We start from the raw sequence: 27,328 nt of genomic DNA on the forward strand, positions 1-27,328 counted from the left end.
TTTAATGTAATATCTATTAAAATTAATAGATCATATTTCATAGATCTAGAAGAAATTTAAGAACTCTATGGAATCAAGAAAGACCACAAATAGCCCAAGTCATCCCGAAGAGTAAGATGTATCACAATAGTTGACTTTAAATTGTACTGTAGAACTATATAGTGATAAAAAAAAGCTTGCTGCTAGCATCCAAGCAGATACATAGGGCAATGAAACAGAATAGGTGACCCATAAATAACCTGACAAAAGCATATCCTTAATTTTGACAAAGGATACAAAACGTACACTGGGCAAAGGATTAGTTATGCACCAAATGCTGGCAAAACCAGGCACCCATGTGCAAAAGAATAAATTAGATCTGTGTCTTTTGCCTTGTATAGATTTAATTTGAAAGAGTCCAAAGCCTTAATTTGAAACTTCTAGATGAAAACAAACTGCTCAAGACTCTGGGAAGAACTGTCTGACTAGGACATGAACAGCACAGGAACTAGGGCCAAGTGTCAACAGATGGGACTACATTAAATAAATGGAAATTTTAATTTGCATTTACCTGATGGCAAAATGTGCTAAACAAACTTCCAAATGTTTATTGACCATTTGAATTTCTTTTTTTTTTTTTTGAGAATCATTTGTATATCTCCTATGCCTATTTCTTGATTGAATTGGTTAACTTTTCACATTTACTTAAACAATTTTTATCCATAATAGATAAATATTAATCCTGTTTCTCTGTCTCTCTGTCTTTGTCATACCCGCCCCTCCCCCCACCCCACACCTCTGCCAACACACAGCGCTAGCAATGGTTTTCTTTCATTCATATGGCCATCTCTTAACTCAGTTAACTGTCTCATTTGCTGTGCAGAAGCTTTTTAATTTCATGTAATCTTACTTGTCAATTTTTGGGGTTATTTCTTGTCCTAGTACAGACCTGTTCAGAGAGTCCCTGCCTACATCTATCTCTTGAAATACTTTTTTGTATTTCTTTCTATCACAATTAAAGTTTCACATTTTACATTAATGTCTTTGATCGATGTTGAATTGATTTCTGTGAACAATGAGAGGTATGGCTCTACTTTTATTCTTTCACATGTGGACATGTTTTCCTGAAACTATTTGTTAGAGAGGCTGTTCCTCCATTCTCAATGTACATTGTGGCTGCAGCTGTGCAGTTTTATTTCTATATTGTATATTCTATTCCATTTGTCTGAAATTATATTTTGTGTCATTGCCACATTGTTTCTGCTACAGTGACTCTGTAGTAGAATTTAAGATTAGGCAACACTATCCACACAGCATTGTTCTTTGTATTCAGGATTGTTTTGTGTTGTGATTGTTTGTGTTTCCATACAATTTTAGTATTTTTTTCTAGTTCTGTGAAGAAAACCATTGCAACTTCGATGACTTTTCATTGAACCTACAATTTATTTTCAGTAATAGACATTTAAATAATATAGATAAACATTAATTTTAATTAATTGCATAGCCTGACCCCAGCCCCAATTCCTCCTCTCCTCTCAGTCCAGTCCTCCCCTCTTCCCCCATCACCCCATCCTTATCCTCAGAGAAGGGGAGGTCTCTACATTGATTCCAACCTGCCCTTCAACATCAAGTCCCAGCAGGACTACGCTCATCCTCTCCCACTGAGGCCAAACAAGGCAGCCCAGCTATATGAAAGAGACCCAAAGACAAACAATAGAGTTAAGGACAGCCACCACTCTAATTATTAGTGAACCCAAATGAAGAACAAGCTGCTCATCTGACACATATATGTAGAGACTCTGTCCAGACATGCATGCTCTTTGGTTGGTAGTTCAGTCTCCGTGAGCCTCCATGTGTTAGTTGGCTTTGTAGGTCCCTTTATCCCTCCAGCCTCCTCAATCCCTCACATCCTATTCTTCCATTCTTCCCTCCCTGAGCTCTGCCAATTGTTTGGCTGTGGGTCTCTGCATCTGTTTCTATCAGCTCCTGGATGAAGACTCTCAAAAGACAGTTATGCTAGGCTGCCATCTGCAAGCATAGCAGAGTATCATTCATAGTGTCAGGGGTTGACCTCAAGTTGGGTCAGTCATTAGCTGGCCATTCCCTCAATATTTGTTCCATCTTTACCCCTGTATTACTTGTAGGCAGGAAAAATCTTGGGTTGAAGGTTTTGTGGGTGGGTTGGTGTCCCCCTCCCTCCATTGGAAGTCCTACCTGGCTATGGGAAGTAGCCTCTTCAGGTTCCTTATCTTCTATTGGAAGAAGTCTTACCTAGGATCACCCCCAAAGGCTCCTGGAAGCCTCTCCCATCCCAAAGGTGCTCCTGCCCCACCACAAATTTTAGTTATCCTTCCCAGCCTTCCCTTTTCACTCCTGATCCCCATTCCCACTCCCCTCCCTGTCCCTCTCCTACCCATTTTCCTCCCTTTATCTAATTCAGATGTCTTTTTTATTTCCTCTTCTGAGTGAGATTCAAGCATCCTCTGTTTCACAGGATAATTGATCTCACTGTGAACCCTGAGATTGTGAACTGTTAAAAACCAGTTTCTTGTTTGGCATGGTTAAACCCTAACACACACCTTTAATCCAAGAACTTTTTGTTTATTTATTATGAATACATGATTAAGGTGTGGTTCAGCTATTCCTGTCACACACCGTTAATCCAAGAACTTTTTGCTTATTGTAAATACATTATTAAGGTGTGGTTCAGCTATTCCTGTCACATACCTTTAATCCAAGAACTTTCAATACACAGGGTTCAGGAAAGTTAACCCTAGGTCAAGAGGCAGAGCAAGAGACCAGATGACAAGGATTAAAGAGTTGGATGGACTTTGAGTTGAAGTATCTAAGACTGTGTAGAAGTAGAAGTAGCTTTTAGCTCTTGAGCATCTTGGCCATTTCGGCATTTTGATCTTTGAACTAGCAAGCCTTTAGCCTTAGGATTTTTTGTTTGTTTATGTTTTTGTTTTTTTCCTTTTTTTTTTCCTGGGCTTTCAGCAGGGCTAGTGAGCCTTTTGGGCCTTTTCCATTGGGTCATGAGATGAGTTGCTGTCTTTGCTTCTCTGAGCTAGCAAGTTTTCACTTCAGCATCTGGCTCCTAAGTCTTTATTGGTAAAATAGAATAATTGATATTTTCATTCTATTCTTTTAAAACAATAATTCTCCCTTGAGCTCTCCTTCCTACTTGGCATCTTTGGGTCTGTGGATTGTAGCCTGGTTAACCTGAACTTTATGGCTAATATCCACTTATATGTTGTAATGACCAAGTTGTGAAACCCCCAAAGACCACCAGAAATCAGCCAGATGCAAGTTACACAGGGTCTCATTTATTAGTCAAGCTCAGAGCCTGGACCTCAGTCCCCTCATGAGGAGGGTAGATGGCGGACTCTAGTGCTAGGGGAACAGGATTTTTTTTTTGAGCTTGCCTCAGGTTTATTTGTAAAAACAGCATAGGGCACTGGTCATCTGTAAATAGTGTGTAGGTAGCTGTGTCACACATGTCCATCTGTCTTCACGTAGGCAGAAGCCTTTTCTACGGGGCCTTCACAGGGGCCTGGGCAGCTTTGGGAGCCTGAGCTGGGGCTGCAGCCTGGGCCTTAGCTGCGGCTTTCAACTTGGTTTGAACCTTGGGCTGTGGTTGGTAAAGCCTACTACCCTTGCCCATGTAGCTTCGAATCTTCTTCCCAAGCTTGGGATGAGCTATGTAAGCAAGTTGCTGAGTTTGTGGCTGTGGCCCTTTGGCATCTCAGACTTAATGGCCTTATGCTTCACTAGGGTCTTAATGGCCTCTGAATGTGCACTCATTGTTTTTGCGTTGTTTGCCTGCATTTTCTTCAAGCTTTTCTTGTTGTACTTCTTGACAAAGTGCATGTTCCTCAGGAACTTGGGGTCAACCCCCTTAAAAGATTTGTATCTTTGTGACTGGGGTTTCTTTATGACATTTCTGTGCCATTTGTGGGACTGGTTGAGTGTGGTGTGGTTCTTAGACTTGGCCGTGCCTGCATGGTAACCTGTGGTTCCCACAGTGCCTGGAACCCAGGAACAGGGTTTTTAAAAGCAAAAACTGGAGGCAGGTGGGGACAGGGGTGTTCCAAGCCTTGCTGTTACATGATAGGTTAGAGAGGTACAGGAAAGTTGTCCTTTAAGCTGATTGGCTAGGGGACCAGGGCTAAGCAAGGGGACCAGGGCCAGACTGCAGGAAGGAATTTTTCACTTATTCTGGTCACTGTGACATGTAGCTCTTATTGGTTGGCCCCAGGTGCAGGCTCCTGGGAATACTTGTTAGTTGTATGTTTGTGGCTGTTCCTGAAAACTGCAGCAGGCTCAAGTTCTCAAGCCTTGAACACATAATGGCATTGGTTTGGTCTCTACAAAGTGAGTACAAGTTATAGTTATTTTCATAAAATTGAGTTTGTTTCTGTGTTTCTATTTTAATCTATCTATCAACCAAGTAATCGAGAATCATATTATTTTAACAAACTTCACAGCACATTAATTGAAAAGTTATTACTCTATTCTTAACCCTCTAAGCTAATTTGGTTTCCTCTTTGCCAAAACCTCTGAGATATTGAACTTTGTGTTTTTCCTGTTCCAGCTGAATATTCCTCCTCTCTCCTGGACCTTTGTCCTGGATGAACCCTTACTTTCTCCTATAACTCTTCTTCCCTGGCTGGCAGGAAGTCTAGCCCTACTGTCTTCCCTGCTCAGCTATTGGCTGTAAGCTGTTTTATTGGCATATCAGGGGACAATTGGGGAGCAATGCTTACACAACATTGAGACAGAGCCTCAGAACAAAGACTACAACCAGATATGGGGAAGGGCACAGAAATCAGCACTTGAATTGTACAATAACCTTATGCTGACAAGTGCACACCATGTGCGCCTTTCCAGCACTGGGTTACCACACTCAGAATGATATCTTTTGTTCCATCCAATTGCTTGCAAATTTCATGATGTCCTTGTTTTTAGTAGCTGAGTAGTATTCCATTGTGTAAATGTACCACATTTCCTTTATCCATTCTTTGGTTGAGGGAGATCTAGGTTGTTTCCAGATTCTGGTTATTATGAGTAAAACTGCTGTGAACATAGTTGAGCAGGTATCTTTTAGGTATATGCCTAAGAGCAGTGTACCTGGCTATTGAGGTAGCACTATTCCCAATTTTCTAATAAAGCACCAGATGGGTTTCCAAAGTTGTTCTACAAGTTTGGATTCTCACCAGCAATGGAGGAGTGTTCCCCTTGCTCTACATCATCACCAGCATGTGCTCTCACTTGAGTTTTTTATCTCAGCCATTCTGATGGGTGAAAGATGGCTCTCAGAGTCATTTTGATTTGTATTTCTCTGTTGACTGAGAATATTGAACACTTCTTTTTAAATTTTTTTATATTTTGTTCAACTTACATTTTAATTGTTAGCCCCTCTCTCTTATCTTCTTGTTCTCACCCTCCCTTCATATTTTTCCCTATCGCCCTCTTCTAGTCCTGTGATGCAGGGCTCCTCCCCCACCATCTGACCACATTGGGCATCATCAGGATAGACTGAATCCTCTTTCTCTGTGTGCCTGCAGGCCAGCCCACCACGGAGAAGTGATCAAATTACAGGTATCAGGGCTCTTGTCCATCAGCTACATCTTAAAAGGGGGTCTAGCTTCCCTTTTTGTAATATTCTCTGTTGGTGCATCAGTTTGTGCAGGCCCCACTGGGTCTAGATCTGCCAGCTTTGATAGTCTCCTTGTAGAGCTCCTGACATCCCGCTTCCCAATCTTTCTGTCCCCCAACTCTTCCATACAACTCATAGCTCTTTTCCCAGAGTCACAGTAGCTATCCTGATCCCTCTGGGTGGAGTCTCTCAGAGGTCATTTAAGTTGGACTAATATCCATTTGTGAGTATATATGATGCTTTTCATTCTGGGTGTGGGTTATCACACTCAGGATGATTGTTTCTAGTTCCATCCATTTGCCAACAAATGTCATGATTTCCTTGTTTTTGATAGCTGAGTAGTATTTCATTGTGTAAATGTTCCATAGTTTCTTTATCCATTCTTTGGTTGAGGGACATCTAGGTTGTTTCCAGATTCTAGCTATTATGAATAAAGCTGATATAAATATAGTTGAGCAAATGTTCTTCTTGTATGGTGGATATTCTTTGGGTATATGCCTATGAATGGTATAGCTGAGTCTTGTGGTAGCACTATTCCCAATTTTCTGAGAAAGCACCAAATTGATTTCCAAAGTGGTTGTACAAGTTTGCATTCCCACCAGAAATGGAAGAGTGTTGTCCTTTTTCCACATGCTTGTAAGCATGTGCTGTATTGAGTTTTTTTTTTTTTTTTAAGCTATTCTGATGGGTGTAAAATAGAATGTCAGAGTCATTTTTATTTGCGCTTTCCCGATAACTAAGGACATTTATTTAAGTGCTTCTCAGCTATTCAGTATTCTGCTGTTAAGAATTCTCTGTTTAGTTCTGTACCCAATTTTTTAATTGGATTATTTTGGTTTTTTTTGGTGTTTAATTTCTTGAGTTCTTTATATATTTTGGATACTATTCTTTTGTCAGATGTAGGATTGGTGAAGATCTTTTTTTTTCCATCTTTAGGTTGCCATTTTGTTCTGTTGACAGTGTCCTTTGTCCTAGAGAAGTTTTTCAGTTTCAAGAAGTCCCACTCATTAATTGTTGATCTTGGAGCCTGGACTGTTGTTGTCTCCTATGCCAAATGAGTTCAAGGCTCTTCCCCACTTTCTCTTCTAATAGATTTAGTTTATCTGGTTGTATTTTGAAGATTTTGACCCACTTGGACTTGAGTTTTGTGCAGGGTGATAAATATGGAAGTATTTGCATTTTTCTACCTGTAGCCCTCCAGTTAGAGCAGCGCCATTTGTTTGTTGAAGATGGTTCTTTTTTCCATTGTTTGGTTTTGAAACTTTGTCAAAAATCAGCTACTTATAAGTGTGTGAGTTTATGAATTTGATTCCATTGATCAGCTATTAAAAACAAGGAAATCACAAAATTTGTAGGCAAAGGGATGGAACTAGAAAGGATCATTCTGTGTGAGGTAACCCAGACCCAGAAAGACACACATGGTATATACTCACTTCTAAGTATATTTTAGCCATATAGTGCAGAGTAAAAATACTACAATGCATAGCCCAAAGAAGATAAATAATAAGGAAGACCCAGGGGAGGATGCTTAAATCTAACTTAGAAAGTGATATAGGATAGACAAAGGTAGTAGCTGAAGAAAGTGAACGAGATAGGAGAGGGAGTGCAGAGAGTAATGAGGGTGGAGATCAGACCTGAGGAGAGCAGGGTTGGGAGGGTGGGGCAGGAGGACAGAAAGCCTGGACAGAAAAGAGAAACTGTAGGCACTGGAATCTCTATGACACGCTAGAGACCTCAGTCAGGGTAGGCTTCTCGGAGCATATGAGAGGGACTCTAGCCGAGACTCCGAGTATCAGGGGCCATGGAATCTTAAAAGGACATTCTCTAACTAGACAAGACTCTTAATGGAGGAGGGGGGAATCACCAAGCCACCCACAAGAACTTTGACCCAAAATGTACCCTGCCTACAAGATCTGTAGGAATAAAGACAGAACAGAGATTGAGGCAATGTCCAACCAATGCCTGGCCCAACCCAAGACCCACCGCATGGAAGAGACCCAACTCCTGACACTATTAATACTTGATTGCAGACAAGGGCCTAGCAGAGTTGTCCTCTGATAGGCTCCACCCAGCAGCAGTTTAAAACTGATGTTGATACTCACAGCCAAACATTGGGTGAAGCATAGGGAGTCTTGTGGAAAAGGGAGGGGAAGAGGAAATGGACCTGGAAGACAGAGCTGACTAACCAGAGTCCAGAGAGGCTTGTTGGGACTGAAGCACCAACGAAGCACCATGCATGGACTGGAACTAGGCCCTCTACAGAGGTGTAGCCAATGGGCGGCTCAGAAGGGAGAGTGTGTTGTATCTAACATGGGTTCTATTGATAGCTTTTTGATCACTTCATTTTGGTCGGACTGCCTCTCCAGGCCATGGGGCAAAAAGACACACTCATTCTCAATGTGACTTGATGAGCTGGGGTGAGGAGAGGCATGGAGGAAGAGGGAAGAGAGTGGGACTGGGAGGCGAGGAGAGAGGAGGCTACGGTAAAGATGTAAAATGAGTAAACACATTGAAAAAAAAAAAAGAAATAAAACTTCAGGATACACAGAAGCATCCCTTTGGCTTCTCAGTTCCATATTCTAAATGTCGAGGTTCGTTGTACGTGTCTGTCTGTCGTCCCCTTCCCACTTGGGTTTTTCTTGGCGAATGGATATCAATGCTTCAGGAAGCCAAGCAAATAACAGTGTGCAGTTTTGTTTCAGATTTTTGTTCTTACTATAAAAGTCTTATACTGGAGTACCTGCAGTCACAACAATTGCTGAAGACTTCAAAGATGTTTAGCAGTTCAGTTGATAGACAGGGCGGAAGGATAGTGCGAATGGAAAGAGCTTCAGGGATTTCCTTGCTGGATGGTGCCAGACCACCCATTTCTCTGTTAAGTCTCACAGTACTTTAACCCTTGCAGTGTTCTCACAGAGGCTTGCTTCAGCTGGCTGTTTGTTAGAATTAGAATATAGGAGTGACAACAGGGATACATGGATGACATTGTGAAACCAAAAATAAATAGAAGTTTGTTTTCCTTGAGAAACAAGCATAATGTTTCTATGAAAACGCCCACAAAATATAAGATAAAGAGGATGATAAATGAAAATAAAACTTTCATGGCTTTCACATGCGCTTCTGTGTTGAGGTCTCTGAATTCTGACACATTGGATTGCATCCGCCTGTGGTGTCTCCAAAGGGACATGATTAACAGGAAACAAGCAGTCAGGGCGATCAAAAAGAAGGAAATGACCCCCGTATTGGCAAAAGCATAGTTTATAAATAACGCACGATTCTCCAGTTGAATCAGCCAGGATGTGTTGCTATGATGGATTTTAACATCTTCAATCAACTTTATAGCTAGTGGAAAAGAAGCCAGCCATGTTATAATTAAGTACCCCAACAGAAAGACAAAAACTTTATTACTTCTTCTCTTCAACCAGAGAAATATGTAGTGGGAAAAATTTGCTATCTTCAAGAAATAGAAAATACTGAGGCTGGTGGCAAACCAGACACTCAGGTGGTTAACAATTACCCACATGTAACTCAGGCATTCCCTTAGATTGCTAGACATAGCCATATTCAGAAAGAAAACCTTTGCATATGCATCTAACATTATTAGCCATATGGTAAAGATCCTGGAAGTTGCCAAGCCAATGAGAATGAAGCCAACCTTAGGAAGCTTCTTATTCCTGACCCAGTCCATGCAGTTTACAAATACAATAAATGAATTCCCTAAAACTCCCAGCATAGCTTCACTAGTTGCAACAGAAAGGAGGATGGCTTCCACTGCACTCAGCATCTCTGAAAAATTTCAAGACTGCTTCTGCTGGACCTGGTGTGGGTTAGCTGCTGCAGAGTTGTAGCAAGTAGTGGCTACTTGATACAGAAGTGATTTTTTTTGTCTTCTCTCCTTAAATAAAGACTCCAGAGCACCTCAGGACTGTGTAGTGGTAAAATGAGAAAAATGTTACAGTGTTCCCTCCTGTAGCTTCTGTAAGATTCAGCTAGTCTACAGAATGTGTGTAGGCTAAATGTCTTTTTGCAATTTGTTAATATGCAAATTGAAGTTCCTGTTTCATAGATTTTACTTTTTCCTCTGTGACTATTTTGCATTTAATAAGCTAATTATGTAATAAGAGCATTATATATTTATGTATAAAATACAAAATAGAAAACTAACCTTGCGTTTCATCCTTTAAATATGAAAATAAGAAAGAAGATAGTTTTCTGTGACGTAAGGAAGGGCCCATCATAAATGATGAGATAGTACCTTAACAGATGAACATGAAAGAGGAGCCAATCAATAGCCTACTAAATGAGTAGAACAGTTTGAGCAAGAGACTGAACAAAAATGACTGCTTCTTTGACTGGAGGAGCAATACACAATCATCTCTCCAGTTTGACTGAGGAGGCTTGTAAAGGAAATGTGGAGTTGCATCCTGATTTGACTCTCAAAGAATGGACTCAAAAATGTCCAGCCCAGTAAAGATGGCCTTAGTCTCTACCCAGTTTCTTCCTTACATCTCGTAGAAGGCTACTCATAGAAGGACAGCAAGGTAGTTTCCACCTCTTGTGACAACCCCTGCCACTCAAGAACTTCCTTAATAAATCCTAGGCCGTCTCTCCTTATGCTTGGTGTGAAACAAACAAACAAACAAACAAACAAATAAAACCCCAGAAGTCAATGACTCAGGACTTGTTTGATGAGTATGAACATCCAATAACCTTAGCTTCCTGGGTTAAGTTCACCAGGGACAAGAGAGGCTCCACCACATTCAAAGAACACATATTATTTGGACATACCAGATAGGTTTGATGGGGAATAGAGTGAACTGAGAAAAAGAGTTAACTCACCGCTCTCTCTCACTGTCTTTCTGCTATGCTCCTCCCCTCTGGACATTTCATCAAACATTCAAAAGTGCCCATTTTTATATTCTTTATCAATATAAAAATTTATATTCTTTAGCAATATAAAATATTATCTACCCATCTGCTAAAGACACATGTAAATACTATCTTATATACGACTTTCCTTGAAGCTCAAATCACCTTAGGTGTTGGAACATGGCAACAAGACTGAAGCTGCATTGGAGCTAGGTGGCAGTGCAAGCCACCTAGATCAGCATGGCCCTTGAAAGCAACACAATCCACACCATCAACATGGTTTCAGGCTGCATCACAGACCACAGGTATCTATATGGCCTTTTGTGGTAGCACAGACCATGAGCCTCAACAGATACCACCACAATAAGACCATGGATCCAGATATGACCACATGAGCCTGGATATCACCATAGCCCCAACTATAGCACTTGCCACTCAGATCAGTATGGCATCCAGAAACAGCATGACACATGGACATCAACATGGACTCAGGCCAGGGCACAGGCTGTGAACATCTACATGTTGTCAAGTGACAACATGGTCTTCAGACATCAACCTGAACCCTGGCCACATCAAGGCCATTGACCCTCAGTGGCATTATGGCACACAGTGGTCCTTTAAGGATATTTGATACAGAAAGTTGACTGTTCCTTTTCTTGGGTTTCCTTCTTTGCCAAAGCTATGGTGATTCTTGCCAGCCATTTGGTTTTGAGGCCGAGTCTCTGCTTAAGCTCCAGGCTGCTGCTCACTATCCTATGGACCTGATTGGGCAACAAAATGATCCATCATCAACCTTAGCTCTTTCTCACCACTGGCAAGTGACTAGTTCCACCTCTTTCCATAGTGCACTCACTGCTCCACTCTGCCACCACTCCCATCTCTCTGTCACTGTTCCCTCCTTTCTGGCTTGGGCCAGGGAGAGGGATGGCCCCATAATGATTTTTGTCATGAAGGGAGAATGAATATCATTGGCCATCTCTGCATTCATTCAGATGCTCGTGTGCTCTTGTCCTTAACTTTGTTTTTGAATTTACTGTGTTTATTCATGTACAAATGGAGAAACATCCTTGAATTCCTGGATTTGGACATGGCATGAAATCTTTGTTAATGCCTTTGTGAATTCTGTTTGAAATTGTTTTTGTTGTTGTTGATAAATCTATGTCCATCATGAATATTGGCCTAGACAGTGTCCTTTTACTGTTTTCTTACCTTGATTTCATCTTAGCTTAATTCCAGATACTGAGATTTGGTTTTTCAGACTAAATTATACACACATATACTCACTCCGGGGACAGTTAAGAGCAAGGAACTGCTGTGGTGTCATTCCAGCTTCAAATGATTTGCATGATTATGAGATCGGCCTTTGATATGTGGGGTGTGGACCAGGGCACCTTTCCAGCTGTCCAAGTGCTGAATCATGCACATGGTTTCTGTTTCTTCTCTACACATCTCATCTATAATCTTAAGTTCATACTCCTTTCTTCAGCAAACTGCACATTTAAAAAAAAATGTACTTCAGCCCTTCTTTACTGTAAATCCTAATAGCAGTAAGCAATTACTGTTCCAGTCTGTATCTTTTGCTATCTTTAAATTTCCTCTTTGAAACTAGAACGTTAGTTACTACCTCTGAATTCAGCCTCACTGATGTTTTCAGGATATGGCACAAAAGAGCTAGGTCTTTGGCCTCTGTGTTACATGAACAGCCTATCGCCCCATGCTAAAGGACTCTTGTTTCTTTCTGTATTCTCAAGAATATTGTCTTCCTGTTGTGCTTCTGGTATCCCACACCATGACCAGAATGTCCTACAAAGCTTGGGATTGCTTCTGTCGCTTGGTGCACTGCTTTTCTGCATTCATCCCACAAACAAATCCCAGAGCTTTACAAACTACATGATTGGGTTTACCATAGCAACAGCCCATCCTTCTGGTACCAGGTTCGATGTTTTGGTTTTGCATTGATTATTTTTCTAACTGCTATTAAATAAAAACTATGTGACATTGATAAAAAGCAGATTGTGGGAAAGAACATTTATTTCGTCTTACAGTAAGTTGGTGCAAAAAAGTCTTGGTTGCGGTTGCATGAATCAACTGCTCACAGTATATTCGCAGTCAGGAAGGAGAGAACAATGAATGCTGGTGTACCACTCACTTTCTCCTTTTTATTTCTTTAGGACAGTGTCCTTCACATTCATACTGTCTGGAAGCAACCTAACAGACACAGCCAGAAGTTTGCCTCTTAGATGATTCTATATCCCGTCATTGTGACAAACTATCACAGCTGTATATTTTGCTTGCCAAATTATCTTTGCAATGAAAATTATATCGTTTGCTTGCAGTTATTTTTATTTGTCAAGTTGTCTTTATTATTTTAAAAGGATTTTTCATAAAGGAAATACATAGAAGCAAAATAAAAAGGGACACCATTTTACATAACTAGAAACTTAACACCCTTTATATAACTATGCTCAGTAAGTCAAATTGTGATAAAATCTAAAATATGTAATTTGTAATTACCTTTTGTGTGTGTGTGTGTGTGTGTGTGTGTGTGTGTGTATGCTTGTGTGTATGTGTTTTTGTGTGTGATGTGGTGTGTATTTAGAGCTCAAAGGACAACTTGCAGGAGTTGGTTCTCTCCTTCCTCCACATGGTGGCAAGTGTCCATATCCCAAATCCCCTGAGCTATCACGGCTGCTCCTGATATATTTGAAAATAAGTTAAAGAGCTCCTATGAGAATTTTTTGTACTTATTTTTATTTCATTTTTCCTTTAGCATAAGTATTATCCTATTGGTATTTCGAAAGACATTTAAAAAAAATTAATATCCTATTCTACTCTGTGTTTTTCCAAGATAGGGTTTCTCTGTGTAGCCTTGGCTGTCCTAGACTCACTTTGTAGACCAGGCTGGCCTTGAGCTCACAGAGATCTGCTTGTCTCTACTTCCCAAGTTCTGGGATTAAAGATGTGTTCTACCATTCCCAGCCTCTCTATCATATTCTTGTATATTAACATTTAAGAAATATCTGTTTATCTATAACCCTCTAGGCTAACTTTTTATAGTTATAATTGTAATATAGGTTCTAATAATAATTTAGAAAAGAAGTAACACTTTATGCAGAGTTTACTTGAAATGTGAAAAAGCCATGAGCAGACATTAAGACAAATTTCTTGTACAAATTGCTACAAAATAATGTTAATCTAACTATAAAAAGCTAATGTTCATGGAGCTCAGAAAGTGAAAAACATTGTATTTTATTGCAAAATAAATTGCTTTAAGCATTCATAGAAATGTTGTTACTATGGTTAAGGCAAGTTTATAAGAGACCCAGAATGCCATAACTGACTTAGAAAGAGTCAATTTTCCCACAATATTGTAAATACATTTAGTACCCTAGAGTTATAATTTAAAATGGTTGAGTGGAGAGTGGGATATGACTTTCTCACGAACTCTGGTGCCTCACATTTGACCATACCCCTGGAGGGGGAGACCTGGTGGCACTCAGAGGAAGGACAACAGGTTGCCAAGAAGAGACTTGATACCCTATGAGCATATACAGGGGGAGGTAATCCCCCTCAGGAACAGTCATATGGGAGGGGAATAATGGGAAAATGGGAGGGAGGGAAGAATGGGAGGATACAAGGGATGGGATAAACATTGAGATGTAACAAGAATAAATTAATAAAAAAAAGAAAAGAAAAAAAGGATTAAAAAAAAAGAAATTTTGTCAATTATTTGTCATTGTATTACAGTGTAGAAACCTTTATGTGACTTTTAAAAAAATTCTCACAACCTTGGGCCATAAACCATGCAAAATGCAGCAGAGAAAGTTTAGAAATATGTAAGAAAAATGTTGAATATACTTTAAAGGAGGTAAAGACTGGAAGCAGTCACAGCATTCCTTGATAAGCAAAGCTGGGAGAATGCACTGTGAACAAAAACTTGAAGGCCTACTACATCTAATGTTCTAATGACGTCAACTTCAAAAATCACAAAATGGACTTATTTTTGAAAACACTGGGAATGCTCTTTCTCAGTCATTAAGAGCCACATGTTTCCCCCACATATCTTAGCTTTAATTTAGTTATATTTTTCTAAGTATAAGAATTATTGTATAGAAATTACAGGAACTCACAAAGCACTAAAAAAGAAAGTCAAGATCACCTGTACTCATGTTATAAAAAGTTTTATACATGAATAAAACAATCATTTCTAAATGTCAATTATATATTTCTCACACTTATCACTGATCACATATGTATCTATCACTGCCTATCATGTATCTATTTAAGATGTACACAGAAACATTTTTACTGTTATAATACTTATTTTCTTTGATGGAAGAATTTATCAGTTTTGTGATGAATTTACCAAATGTTTTCATTAGAAATTCCCTGAAATAATCTAAAGTCTTCCCTATGAGCATGGGTCCCACCACATTGCGATCTTTCCGTGTTCTCTGCTCCTACTACTCACATTTGTTTTCCCATCTTGAAACTACCTTACTCCTTTCACCTCACCTTAGCGTATTCAGGCTCAGACAAAAGCATCTTCTCCATGACACCTCCCTAACACGGCCATTTGCTCAGCACTTTCCAGAGTTTTTTTTTTTTGTTGTTGTTTTTTTTTTTTTTTTGACAAAATAGAAGTACATATTTTTTTCATTGCTTACTGCTTGTTTCCTACAAGAATGTATTCATTGTATGATGGTTTCATCAGTGGTATCCATTCGGTCAGTGTTAGATTTTAAAAATAGTTATTAGATATAGTTAAGGCATTGTTTATTGAGAGACAGCAGTCCAAGAAGGTCTGTATGTTTCTATACGTGAGTGAGCATATGTGTACATGTGTTTCAAACCCTTAGCAGGACATTGCCGACTCCATACAGGTCCCGCCCTTGGTTCACCATTGTCTGCTATTGGATGTGATCTGCGGTAGAACGTCTCCTTAGCTTTAGTTGATCCATGCCTCATCACTTCAAATCCGTGAAGTTGGAGAGTATGAAAACTCCTTTCGTGGGAGCTTTTATAGTTTCTGCTTCTTTAGCTATTTGTCACAGAACCACATTCGCCAGTAACATGTACTTTGAGATTTCATGGATGAAGTAAAATTACTGTAAGTAGTAAAATGGAACATAAAGGAAACACCCCTCTCTGTTCTTCAGCTCCATGTGGTAAATGCTGAGAATGGCCTCAACTGTCTGCCTCGGTTCCTTTGACTGGGAGTCTTTTTTTTGTTTTGTTTTGTTTTGTTTGTTTTTGTTTTTGTTTTTCGAGACAGAGTTTCTCTGTGTAGCCTTGGCCATCCTGGACTCACTTTGTAGACCAGGCTGGCCTCGAACTCACAGCGATCCGCCTGCCTCTGCCTCCTTGACTGGGAGTCTTTCTGGGGAAAAGGTATGGGTGTTCAGGGAAGTCATGTTTCTCACAATGAGGACTTGTCTCAGACATTTATTCTGTCTGTAGAAATCTCTACACAGAATAGTCTGCAGTTTGATTTTTTTTTCTGCTAAGTACATGGGAACAAATGGCAGAGTAGAGGTGGACTAAGCAATCAAATTTTCACATGGTATTAAAATCCCACCATAGGGTGAGATTCCAAGAGATACAGTCATGACAGTTGCAGGATATTTCAATAAAGTTTTAGTCCTACAGTTAATAATCAATATAAAGGGCTCCACAAGGTAGATGAGTGGGTAAAAATGATTGCTGTGCATACCGTGCGACCTCAATTCAATCTATGAAAACCTTGTTATAAAGCTGGAAGTAGTGGCATGCATCTGTAATCCCAGCACTACTACCATGAGAAGGGAGATTTAGACAGGTGAACTGCATGAAAGCTCTTAGTTCAGCTAGTTAGGAATATCAGAGTGACAGCAACAAAAGAGAGACCCTACCTTAAGGTGGAAGAAGAGAACCAATTCTCTGGCTTGTACATACCCATGTCAAAAACACCAACAATGTGTCTATCTCCTCTTACAACTCCTAACACACACACACACACACACACACACACACACACACACACACACATTGTCATTCTCTCTCTCTCTCTCTCTCTCTCTCTCTTTCTCTCTCTCTCTCTCTCTCTCTCTCTCTCACTGGATAATAAATAAAAATAAAGAAGTTATAAGTCTCCCCAAACACAATGCAAGAACACTATACAAATGAAAAAGATCTCTTATGATTTCCTCATTATTATATGAGACCACTCATTTCTGTTCCAGACTGTCACTTGGCTGTGAGATTTTTTCCATTCTCAAAGAACTTTAATCCCTGAAATACCCTAATACAGGCCTTCTTCAGCTGACTGTTTGTTAGAATTAGAATAAATGAGTGACAGCAAGGGTATATTGATGCAGTTGTCAAACCAAAAATAAATAACAGTTTGTTTTCTGGGTTAAATGCACAGATAATTTCTATAGAAATACCTATGAAATACACGATGAAAAGGATGATAAAAGAAACCAAAACTTTCATGGCTTTCATATGAGCTTCTGTGTTGAGGTCTCTGAATTCTGAGACATTAGACTGCATCTGCCTGACGTGTCTCCAAAGTGAAACAATTAACAAGAAACATGCAGTTAAGGCCATCATAAAGAGAGAAATTACTCCAATGTTGAATAAAACACAGTTTATAGTGAATTCGTGTTTCTCCCAGTCGGTCTCCCAGGTCCTGTTTCTATGCTCCACTTTATTACCCTTCATCACCTTCCCAACAAGTGAGAAGGAGACTAGCCATGAAATTAGCAAGCACCCCATTAGAAAGACAAAAACTTTATCAGCTCTCCTCTTCAACCAGAGAAATACATAGTGGGAAAAATGTGCTATTTTCAAGAAATAGAAGATGCTAAGGCTCGTGGCAAACCAGACAGTCAGGTGATTCACAGTCACCCATATATAAGTGATCATTTCAGTTAGATTGGCAGACATACGCATTCTTGGATAGAATAGCTTTGTATATGCATCTAAAGTTAGTATCCATATGATAAAAATTCTGGAAGTTGCCAAGCCAGTGAGAAGAAAGCCAATCTTACAGAATTTCTTGGTTTTGTTCCAGGCCATGCAGTTAACAAGTACAATAAACGTGTTCCCTAAGAATCCCAGCCCGGCCTCAACAGTTGCAACAGAAAGGAGGATGGCTTCTGCTATACTCAGCATCTTTGCAGGTCCCTAAGATTGCATCTGTTGTATCTATTGCCGATCTGCTGCAAAGTATCCTCTATATTGAGTGCTTTATAGAAGATCTTCTTCTTTTTCTCCTCCTCCTCCTCCTCCTCCTCCTCCTCCTCCTTCTTCTATGTAAAGACTTCAAAATTCATCAAGAATATGTTGTTATAGAATTTGCAGTGTCTTCATAGAATTCTGTGCACTTGACCCGTAAGACTTATATTGTCTACAGAATGTGTGCAGACTCAATGTCTTTGTGTAATTTGCTTATGAGAAAATGAGTTTCTATTTTATGTATTGTAGTTTCCCCTCTGAGACTATTTTGCATGTAATAAATCTAGTAGTTGAATAGGGGTGGCAGATATACATAGTTAGAAGTTGAGCAGCCAGAATAGTACTGAGTTTCATATTTTAGATTGGAAATCACCATCATGAGTTGTTCAAGGTAGCACATATGTATAGTGCCAGTTCCTGGAAAGGTGAAGTGTTGCACCACTTTAGCCTGTGAGTTTGAGGTCAGCTAGCTAAACCATAGCTCTCTTCTGAAGAAAAAAATTCCATAACTCTAAAACCAAAAGGACAAAGAAAAAAAAAAAGAAAACTAAAAGTAAGAGAAAAATCATCACAATTTTATTGTTTATAGACATAATCTTAATGTACAAACAACTAATTAGATATAAAAGAATTATTATTACTTTACTCTGATACTAACTGAATGTTTAATTAAAATGTAAGCTCATTTGTAGGTATGGTAAGTTTCAGAATATCAAAAAGTTGTATTTGTGCATAATAGTTGTACGTAGTGATAGGTTTTGTAAAAGTATTCTCACTGAAGTAGATTATGGTTTTAACATTTTCAAAGTTCCACCATGATTCTCTTCTCTTCCCTTTCATTACAATTTCCATCTACTTCTCTCTCTCTCTCTCTCTCTCTCTCTCTCTCTCTCTCTCTCTCTCTCTCTCTCTCTCTCCTTCTCTCTATGAATTTATATATGTACACATACATTTTATCTATGTAAAAATCTAAGTTTTGTCTTTTGGTGGCATTCAGTATTTTGAACTTTTCAAAATAAGATATGAATCTTATGTTTGATATAAAGATTTTCTCCCATTGTGTAGGCTAGCTATTTTGTTTTTTGCTGATTTACAGATGGAGAAATGCTCAACATTTATCTTTCTGGGTATGACCTATTTTGCTCCAGATGTATCCATTTTTCTGCAGATGGCATATTTCACTAATTGTTATGGCAGATTAGATTCTAATTTCCTTCACATATTCTTCTCTTTACGGAAACAAAAGCAGATTCTTTAACTTGGAAAATGTGAATAGTGTTGCAATAAACACTGTGTCCAAGTATCTTTGTGGTATGGTGACCTGGAATCCCTGGGATGTATAGTCCGTATTGCAGTAGGTAGGTCATATGGTTGTTCTTTTTCATTTTGTTTTGTTTTTGTTTTTGAAAATCATTCATACTAATTCCTGTAGTGGTCAGACTAAGTTACATTCCTACTAGCAGCATAGAAGACCTTTCCCCAATGCTCTTGTCAGCATTTGTTGTAATTTTCATTTTTGATTACAGTCATTCTGACTGGGTTGAGATGGAATTCCAATGTAGTTTTAATTTGTATTTACTATATAGTCAAAGATGATGAATAATTTTTGAAATACTGACTGGAATTTGGGTTTTCTTTGAGACTGTTTGTTCATTCCATTAGCCTTTTTAAAAAAAAATTGAGTTGTTTGGTTTGGTAGCATGTAATATTTTGAACTTGTCATATATTATAAATATTAATCCTGTATTGGGTATATGGTTAGACAAGAAAGATTTCCTCCCACTCTGTTGGCTGTCTTTCACTCAACTAGCTATTTTCCTTGCTGATTTATATAGTTTCTGGTTCAATTTCACAATATTATCAGCTATATATATATTTTTTTCTTTCCTATCCAGGTCAATGCATGTTTCAGCCTCAATGTCCTGTGGCCTAAGACTGTCTTGTTTTCTTCAATAAGGTCTTATAAAATTCTAATGAGGAAGCAAAAATAATGGCAGCAGGCTGTTTTGTTTTAGGGGACCCCTCCCTGACCAACAAATTGAAAGACAGAACCTGGTACTGAAATTTCATTTGATGATGTCATTGTTGTTGATCTGTATGCAGAATCATTTTATGAGTGCTCTGATCTATTTTTCTATTACTATTTTTCTAGCTACTTATCAAAGCTAAATCAACCATTATAGCCATTCTACTATATCAGACACTTAATGCAACAACAACTTTGTTGCTTAATGGGTAAAAATAAAGGCAACTTTATAAGAAGTAAAAATGTACATAAAAGTTTCAAATATTGTAACTGCCTTGGTTTCTTTTTCTTTCTTTCTTTCTTTCTTTCTTTCTTTCTTTCTTTCTTCTTTGCCTTGGTTCTTTTCTTTCTTTCTTTCTTTCTTTCTTTCTTTCTTTCTTTCTTTCTTTCTTTCTTTCCTTCTGAGGAAACGGTGTCAGTGGCCCGGGAAAGCCAAGGGAATCACAGTGAATTGTAGTTTTGAGCATTAGGCACACTGTCAAGTCTTTCTATCCATGGGATAATTTTTTTTCTCCTGCAAATGGATAGGAAGAGGTTAAAGAATCAGGAGACTGGCTGAACAAATGAACCTGTACATCAGGGAGTGTGATTCCTTGAGAGGTAATCACAAGAGTTCAGAAGATTCCAACAATGTTTGATAGTAGCACTGAATCGACAAAAGGATATAGTGCAAATGCAAAGAATCTTCAGGGAATTTTTCACAGACTATTCCAGATCATTCTTTCTCTTCCAGACTTTCATGTGACTCTGTGATCTTTTCCTTTCTCAGAGCATTTTAATTGCTGTAATATCCTTATAGAACCTTGCTTCAGCTGACTGCTTGCTAGAATTATGATAAATGAGTGACAGCAGGGATAGAGGAATGCAGTTGTCAAACCACACATGAATAACAGGTTGCTTTCTGGAATTAACAGACCTATTGCACTGATGGCCATACCTATGACATGCAATATGAAAAGGTTAATAAAAGATAACAAAAATTTTATTGCTTTCACATGAACTTCTGTGCGGATGTCTCTGAGTCCTGATTTATTCCATTGCATCTGCCTCCTGTGTCTCCAAAGAGAAATGATTAACAGAAAACATACAATTAACATTATCATAAAGAATACAAATACTCCCGCATTGGTGAAAGCATAGTTAATGAGTAACTCACTTCTCTTCATGCGGATCTGCCATGATGTATTTATATATAACATTTTATTATCTTTAACCATCCTCACAACTACCAGGTAAGAAAATAACCATGACATGAGCAAACACCCTATCAGGAAGAGAAAAATTATGTTAATTCTTCTTTTTAGCCAGAAAAATATGTGGTGGGAAAAATTTACTATCTTCAGGAAATAGAGGATACTGAGGCTGGTGGCAAACCAGACACTTGCTTGACTGATAACTATCCATAGGTAACTGAGGTATTCAATCACACTCTTAGGGGACAGCAATTGTGGAGAGAATATCTTAACGTATGCTTCTGTGATTAACATCCACAGGAGGCAAATTCTGGAAATCGCCAAGCCAGTGAGAATGAAGGCAATCTTAGAGATCTTCTTGTTCTTGGTACAGTCCATGCAGTTCACAAGTGCAACCAGTGAATTCCCTAAAATGCCCAGCACAGCCTCACTAGTTGTGACAGAAAGAAAGACACCTTCGCCGGCACCCAGCATTTCCACTGTTCTTTAAGATAACTTCTGCTGAAGCTGCTTAATATTATCTGGTGAAGAATATCCAATCTATTGGCTGCTCAATAAAGGAGTGGCTTTATCTTCTTCTCTTAAAGACTTAAACATATCTCAAAAATTATCTGTGGTAGAATCTGGAAATGTCTTCACGGAGTCGCCTTCATTTGCTGCTGTAAGTTTTAGCTTGTGTACAGCATGTGGCAGATGGTCTTCTTGCAATTTGTTAACAGGCAAATAAAAGTTTCTGTTTCATCTGTTTTGCTTCTCCCTGTGAGACTATTTTGCATTTAAAGACAAGTCAGGTTGTGAGGGCCATCATCTGACAGCAGGAAACGGGGACGGTCACTGAGAGGCTGGGATGTAGATAAGAGTGTGAGGAATGGCAGACTGAACAGACATACTTTATTCACTCTGGATGAAGGCTTCAGGGACTGTATCTGCCAGAAGGAAACCACGCATGTTCTGGTACCCAAGGACCACACACAAGTGTGTAGCATTCTGGTTGCACAGAGGTAGGTACACAGGCCCTGCAGACACACAACTACTGGTAGCAGTAGTGATGATAAGGTTCTCTGACATCATGGCCATATTTGCCCATAATTATAGAAAAGTAGCACTCAGCAAAAAAGTGGATGAATATAAAACAGTTTACTTTACTTTTGGGGTTTCCCACCCACTTGATATAAATTATTTTGTGCTGACTTACAGTGAATACCCATATCAATGCTATATTATCTAAACATAAATTGCCCCTTAGACATTATTTCCTACAGAGATGTGTGCAAAAAGAATACAAAACAGAAAATCTAACATTGACTTTTTGTCTTTTAAATTAACAAATCACTATCACTAGCTGGTCACAGTCACACTCTTAAGTTCATGCTCTCTGTTATGCTTGGGCAGAGGCATCATGTGACTTCAGGGGTTTGAAGCCAACCTATGTAACACAGTGACAGCTCTTTTCTGAAAAACAAAAACAAAAAACTAAAACTCATAACTTCAAACAAACAAAAAGAAAAAAAAATAAAGGAAAGGAGAAAAGGTAAAATCACCACAATTTTCCATTTATAAATACAATTTAAATACATAAATAAAATTATATATAGAATGACATATGCAGACAAACTGATAATGGTACAAGATGTAAGCAATGAATGTCATAAGCTGGAAGGGTACATTTGTGCTTTATTCTGTAGAAAGCCATCTACATACACACTCTACATAGCAAAGCATTTACTTTGTTCTGAGCTGAAGTTCTAGTAGGTATCATCAAAGGCCTGGTTGAAGAGGAATGTGAGACTAATTGGTAGTGCTGTTCATAAGCACATTCTGTCCTACAGAGAGAGGAGGATAAAGAGAAAACCACTGAGAGCAAAAGAAAAAGGTGTTCCTTTCTCACAGATCTTTAATCTTTGCAATACCCTTAGAGAGGACTGGCTCAGCTGGCTGTTTGTTATAATTAGTATTAAGGAATAACAGCAGGGATACATGGATGCAGTTGTCAAAACAAAAATCAATAGTTTGTTTTCTGGAGTAAATAAACACAACATATAGCCATATTTATGGCTAAACCTATGAAATATATTATGTAAAGGATGATAAAAGAAAATAAAACTTTCATGACTTTCACATGAGCCAATGTGTTGAGGTCACTGAATTCAGAGACATGTGTCTACAAAGTAAAATAACTCAAAGGAAGCATGCAGTTAGGGCCATTATAAAAAAGAAAACAGCTTCCACACTGACAAAAACATAGTTAATAATGAACTAAGTTTTCATGAGGATCTGTTGGAATGTGTTTCTTTTGTTCTTATGAGTTAACTTCTCAAGTGCTGAAAAAGAAAGTAGCCATGACATAAACAAATATCTTGTCAGGAAGATAAAAACCAATTAATTCTCCTCTTCAAGGAGAAAACCACACGGCCTAAAAAGACATGACTGGAGAAATAAATACAACAGTCAAAGAAAATGTTAAATCTGAAAAGCTCCTGACAGAACATGCAAGAAATCTGCGGCACAATGAAAAGACCAAACTAAGAATAATAGGAATAGAAGAAAAAGTTAAGGACAAGCCAGAGAGAGGTGAGACTCACTGCTTTTTTCTCTTTAGCACCTTTGATTCCTTAGTCCACCTCTTGTCACAGGCTTCAGGAACTTACATTTAAAAGTCAAAGCCTGCCCCCGGAGCTCCACTGCTCTGCTTGCCTTCTCAAGGAGGTCTGCCATCTCCAGGATTACCCAGGCTAGACCCCTACCCCCCAAGCCCCTGCTGGGTCCCTCTGTGGCACAGCCAGCATTGGTGAGTTGCACTACATCCCCTGACCCCGACCATTAGGGCCATGGTTCTGCCTGCCTTCCCCAGGAGGCCTACTGGCCACAGGAACATCTAGGCTAGGCCTCTCTACCCCAACCTCCCCCCCCCTCCGCCTTCTGGGTCCTCCTGGGGCACATCCAACATTGGTGAGTTGTACTGTCCGTTGAACTCCATTGCCTAGTCCATGGCTCTCCCTGCCTTCCTGGAGAGGCCTGCTTGCCCCAGGAACATCCAGAATTTCTGCTGGCACCAGAAATATCCAGGTGGCCAGTTAGCACCAAGGATAATCAGGTGGTTAAAGGCCGGATGAAGGACACAAGCAACAAGAGCCGGGCCAATGTGGCACCACCAGATCCCAGCTATACTATTATAACAAGCCCTGAATAGTCTAACACAGCCAAAGCACCAGAATACGGCCTAAAATCCAATCTTATAAAGATAACAGAGACCTTTAAAGAGGAAATGAATAAAACCCTTAAAGAAATATAGAGAAATATAATCAAACAGGTGAAGGAAATGAATAAAACTGTTCAAGACCTGAAAATGGAAGTAGAAGCAATATAGAAAACACAAACAGGGAATTTTGGAGATGGACATTTATTTCTCTCCATCTGTGTGTCTGTCTATCTGTCTGTCTGTCTATCTATCTATCTATCTATCTATCTGAGACAGAGTCTAATTAAGTAGATCTCACTCTGAAACTTGATATATACACCAGCCTGGACTCGAACTCAAAGAGATCTGCCTGTGTCTGGATCCTAGGTTGTGAGATTAAAGGTGTTTACAGCAATGCCCTGCACAATTGTAATTGTTTTCTTCCTCTAAAAGATATCTTGGCAGTTTGATCCTATCTGAGATCTCTAACAGCTAACAGAGGGGGACATCGAGCCTGAATTTGACATATCCTACAGTCAGGTGGGATTTTCTGTCAAGGGCCCCTCAGGAGGAGCAGGAAAACAGCTCTAGAATGTATGGAATGTGGTCCACCAGTTAGAATACGCATGATGGGCATAAACCTCAGGGACTATGTGCCCTGAGGACTTCATGCTGTTATGGAGCATAGCTGTGCTTCTTGTCCTTGTGGTCACCACATCCCTCATAACATATAAGTTGTGTGACCGCTCATTAGGCAGTGTCATTGGCACTCACAGGAACAATGTTTGATCTCTTTCAAGCATCGTTGCAGGAACAGATTAATGATTAAACCAGCACCCTTGAAAATAACTTAGACTGTTAGAAAGAATTTGAAAAAGTAGATCGTTTAGCAAGGCCACATAAAGATGTTTTTGCTAGAGGCTCTGACGTAGATAATCTTGGAGAAGAATAGATTGTTTAGAAAGGTTAGGTAAAGATGCTTTTTTCTATTGGCTCTGATGCAGAAAATCTTAAGAAACAATTGAAGTTAATAAAAAATACACTCTTAATTGTAAAGCTAAGGATTTTTTGAGATTTGTGAGCAAAAACAATGGCCCAGAGTAGCACTGTTTGAAGTGACTCTTTCTTTTTTTTATTTTTATCTTTTTTTTTTATTATTAATTTATTCTTGTTACATCTCAATGTTTATCCCATCCCTTGTATCCTCCCATTCCTCCCCCCCCCCATTTTCCCATTATTCCCCTCCCCTATGACTGTTCCTGAGGGGGATTACCTCCCCCTATATATTCTCATAGGGTATCAAGTCTCTTCTTGGCTACTTGCTGTCCTTCCTCTGAGTGCCACAAGGTCTCCCCCTCCAGGGGACATGGTCAAATGTGAGGCACCAGAGACCGTGAGAAAGTCATATCACACTCTCCACTCAACTGTGGAGAATATTCTGACCATTGGCTAGATCTGGGAAGGGGTTTAAAGTTTACCTCCTGTATTGTCCTTGGCTGGTGCCTTAGTTTGAGCAGGACCCCTGGGCCCAAATCTGCCTATCATATTGTTCTACTTGTAGGTTTCTAGGACCCTCTGGATCCTTTTATTTTGCTGTTCTCCCATGCGTCTCTCATTTAGAGTCCCAATAGGATGCCTTCCCCTCTGTCCCAGTTTTCTGCATACTAGCCCAAGGGGAATGTCCCACGAAAGCCTTCACTTACCAGAAGTGACTCTTTCAAGCTGGGCTGTTTTCTGAGATGATGATTGATTTTTTTTATACTTATTTTTTGCTCTCAGCTTCCTAATATGATGTAATAAAAATATTAATGTGTAAATGGGCATGTTTAGGATTTAAAGTAGAAACGACTGGTTATTTTTATATAGAAATTTAGATTTGTGAATATTTCAAGATTTTTAAATAAGATTAGTTTTTAACATAATCGATTCTCTCTTTTAACCACAAACTGCAGCCTGCTGGTAAAGAAATAAAACAAACAAACAACCAGACAGACAAACAAAAACCTAAGCTGGGTAAGAATTGTCCTTGCTTGCTCACACTTTGTTAATATAAGGCAAATATCTTAGTTAAAAATATAGATGTTCTTGGGAATAACTTATTTTTCATGTTTGTTTCTCACCCATAATACACTAAACACTTGATCTTGTGAAGGTATTGGGGAACATATTTTTCACCATTTTAGGGTTTTCAAGTATTTATGTTTAGGCTGCCACTTAATAGTCTTGTCACAAGGTGGTGTTGTAGACTTTGGATTCATCTGAAAATTCTTCATGATTCAAAAGATGGTCTAATATTTGTTCTATCCTTCGTAACTTAACATGGATTTTTTTTCTAATCCCATTTCTTATCCAAGTCTGTTTTATTTTAATCTTTCTTAAAAAGGATATATAAAATTGCAATAATTACTGAAAATACAATTATTTGTATCCTGGTAAGCATAACAAAATCATAACCTAACCAAATGCCCTTTGTCATTGTGTTTTGCATTTTTATTTGTCATATTGTTTTTAGATTTTACTCAATTTTCTTTTAAAAGGACTTTCCAAGTGTCTGATCAAGTGTGGAGACTTTTCACCTTTTCTCCTTGTTTTCACATCTGTAGTTGGTGTCAGCCAAGCCTTGCTGCCATCCAGCCTGCATGTAATATTGGCTGCTAGTTCCCCATACTTTTGAACAGCTGCAGGCTTTTACAGCGGCACCCTCCCTCCAGTTGTCCTGGGACCATGTGCCCTTCCATGTCAGACTGGGCTGGCATTTCTGGCCTCAGTCCAATCTGGGAAGGTGGTGAGCCACCATGGTAGGATGGGTCCAGAACTTGTGTGGCCCCTTTCCAGCCTTCTGTCTGGAGCTCTGTTTTTGGGTGCTGGGTGTGTCTGAAACTCTATTCCACTCTCGGTCTAGAGGGCTATGCCTCCTCTTCAGCTAGCTAGCTGTGGCCTGATTTTCTAGTCTGCCTTCCAGTGTCTGGAACTTTTGGTCTAATGCCCAAATCTAGTGTCTAAGCTTGAATTCTTTATAAGTTCTTGCCCCATCTTTGGTACAACAAATTTTCAAATAAGGTAAAAGCAGAGGCCTTTTCTTTTTTTTTATTTTTTATTTTTTATTTTTATCTTTATTTTTTTTATTAATTTATTCTTGTTACATCTCAATGGTTATCCCATCCCTTGTATCCTCCCATTCCTCGCCCTCCATTTTCCCCTTATTC

General features: G+C 39.1%; 3 protein-coding genes across 3 annotated transcripts; all 3 read right to left on the reverse strand.

Annotated features, from left to right (window-relative positions):
- Positions 1-8,513: 8,513 nt before the first annotated feature.
- Positions 8,514-9,422, reverse strand: LOC127196874 (taste receptor type 2 member 104-like). The gene has a single exon (XM_051154613.1). The coding sequence runs from the start codon at positions 9,420-9,422 to the stop codon at positions 8,514-8,516; it is 909 nt and encodes a 302-aa protein (XP_051010570.1).
- Positions 9,423-16,732: 7,310 nt separating this feature from the next.
- LOC127197712 (taste receptor type 2 member 105-like) lies at positions 16,733-17,662 on the reverse strand. Its single transcript, XM_051155678.1, has one exon. The coding sequence runs from the start codon at positions 17,660-17,662 to the stop codon at positions 16,733-16,735; it is 930 nt and encodes a 309-aa protein (XP_051011635.1).
- A 2,826-nt stretch (positions 17,663-20,488) lies between these two features.
- On the reverse strand, positions 20,489-21,418 carry LOC127197004 (taste receptor type 2 member 114-like). Its single transcript, XM_051154682.1, has one exon. The coding sequence runs from the start codon at positions 21,416-21,418 to the stop codon at positions 20,489-20,491; it is 930 nt and encodes a 309-aa protein (XP_051010639.1).
- Positions 21,419-27,328: the final 5,910 nt, after the last annotated feature.

The sequence above is a fragment of the Acomys russatus genome, chromosome 13, assembly GCF_903995435.1.
Source record: "Acomys russatus chromosome 13, mAcoRus1.1, whole genome shotgun sequence".
Taxonomy (NCBI): domain Eukaryota; kingdom Metazoa; phylum Chordata; class Mammalia; order Rodentia; family Muridae; genus Acomys; species Acomys russatus.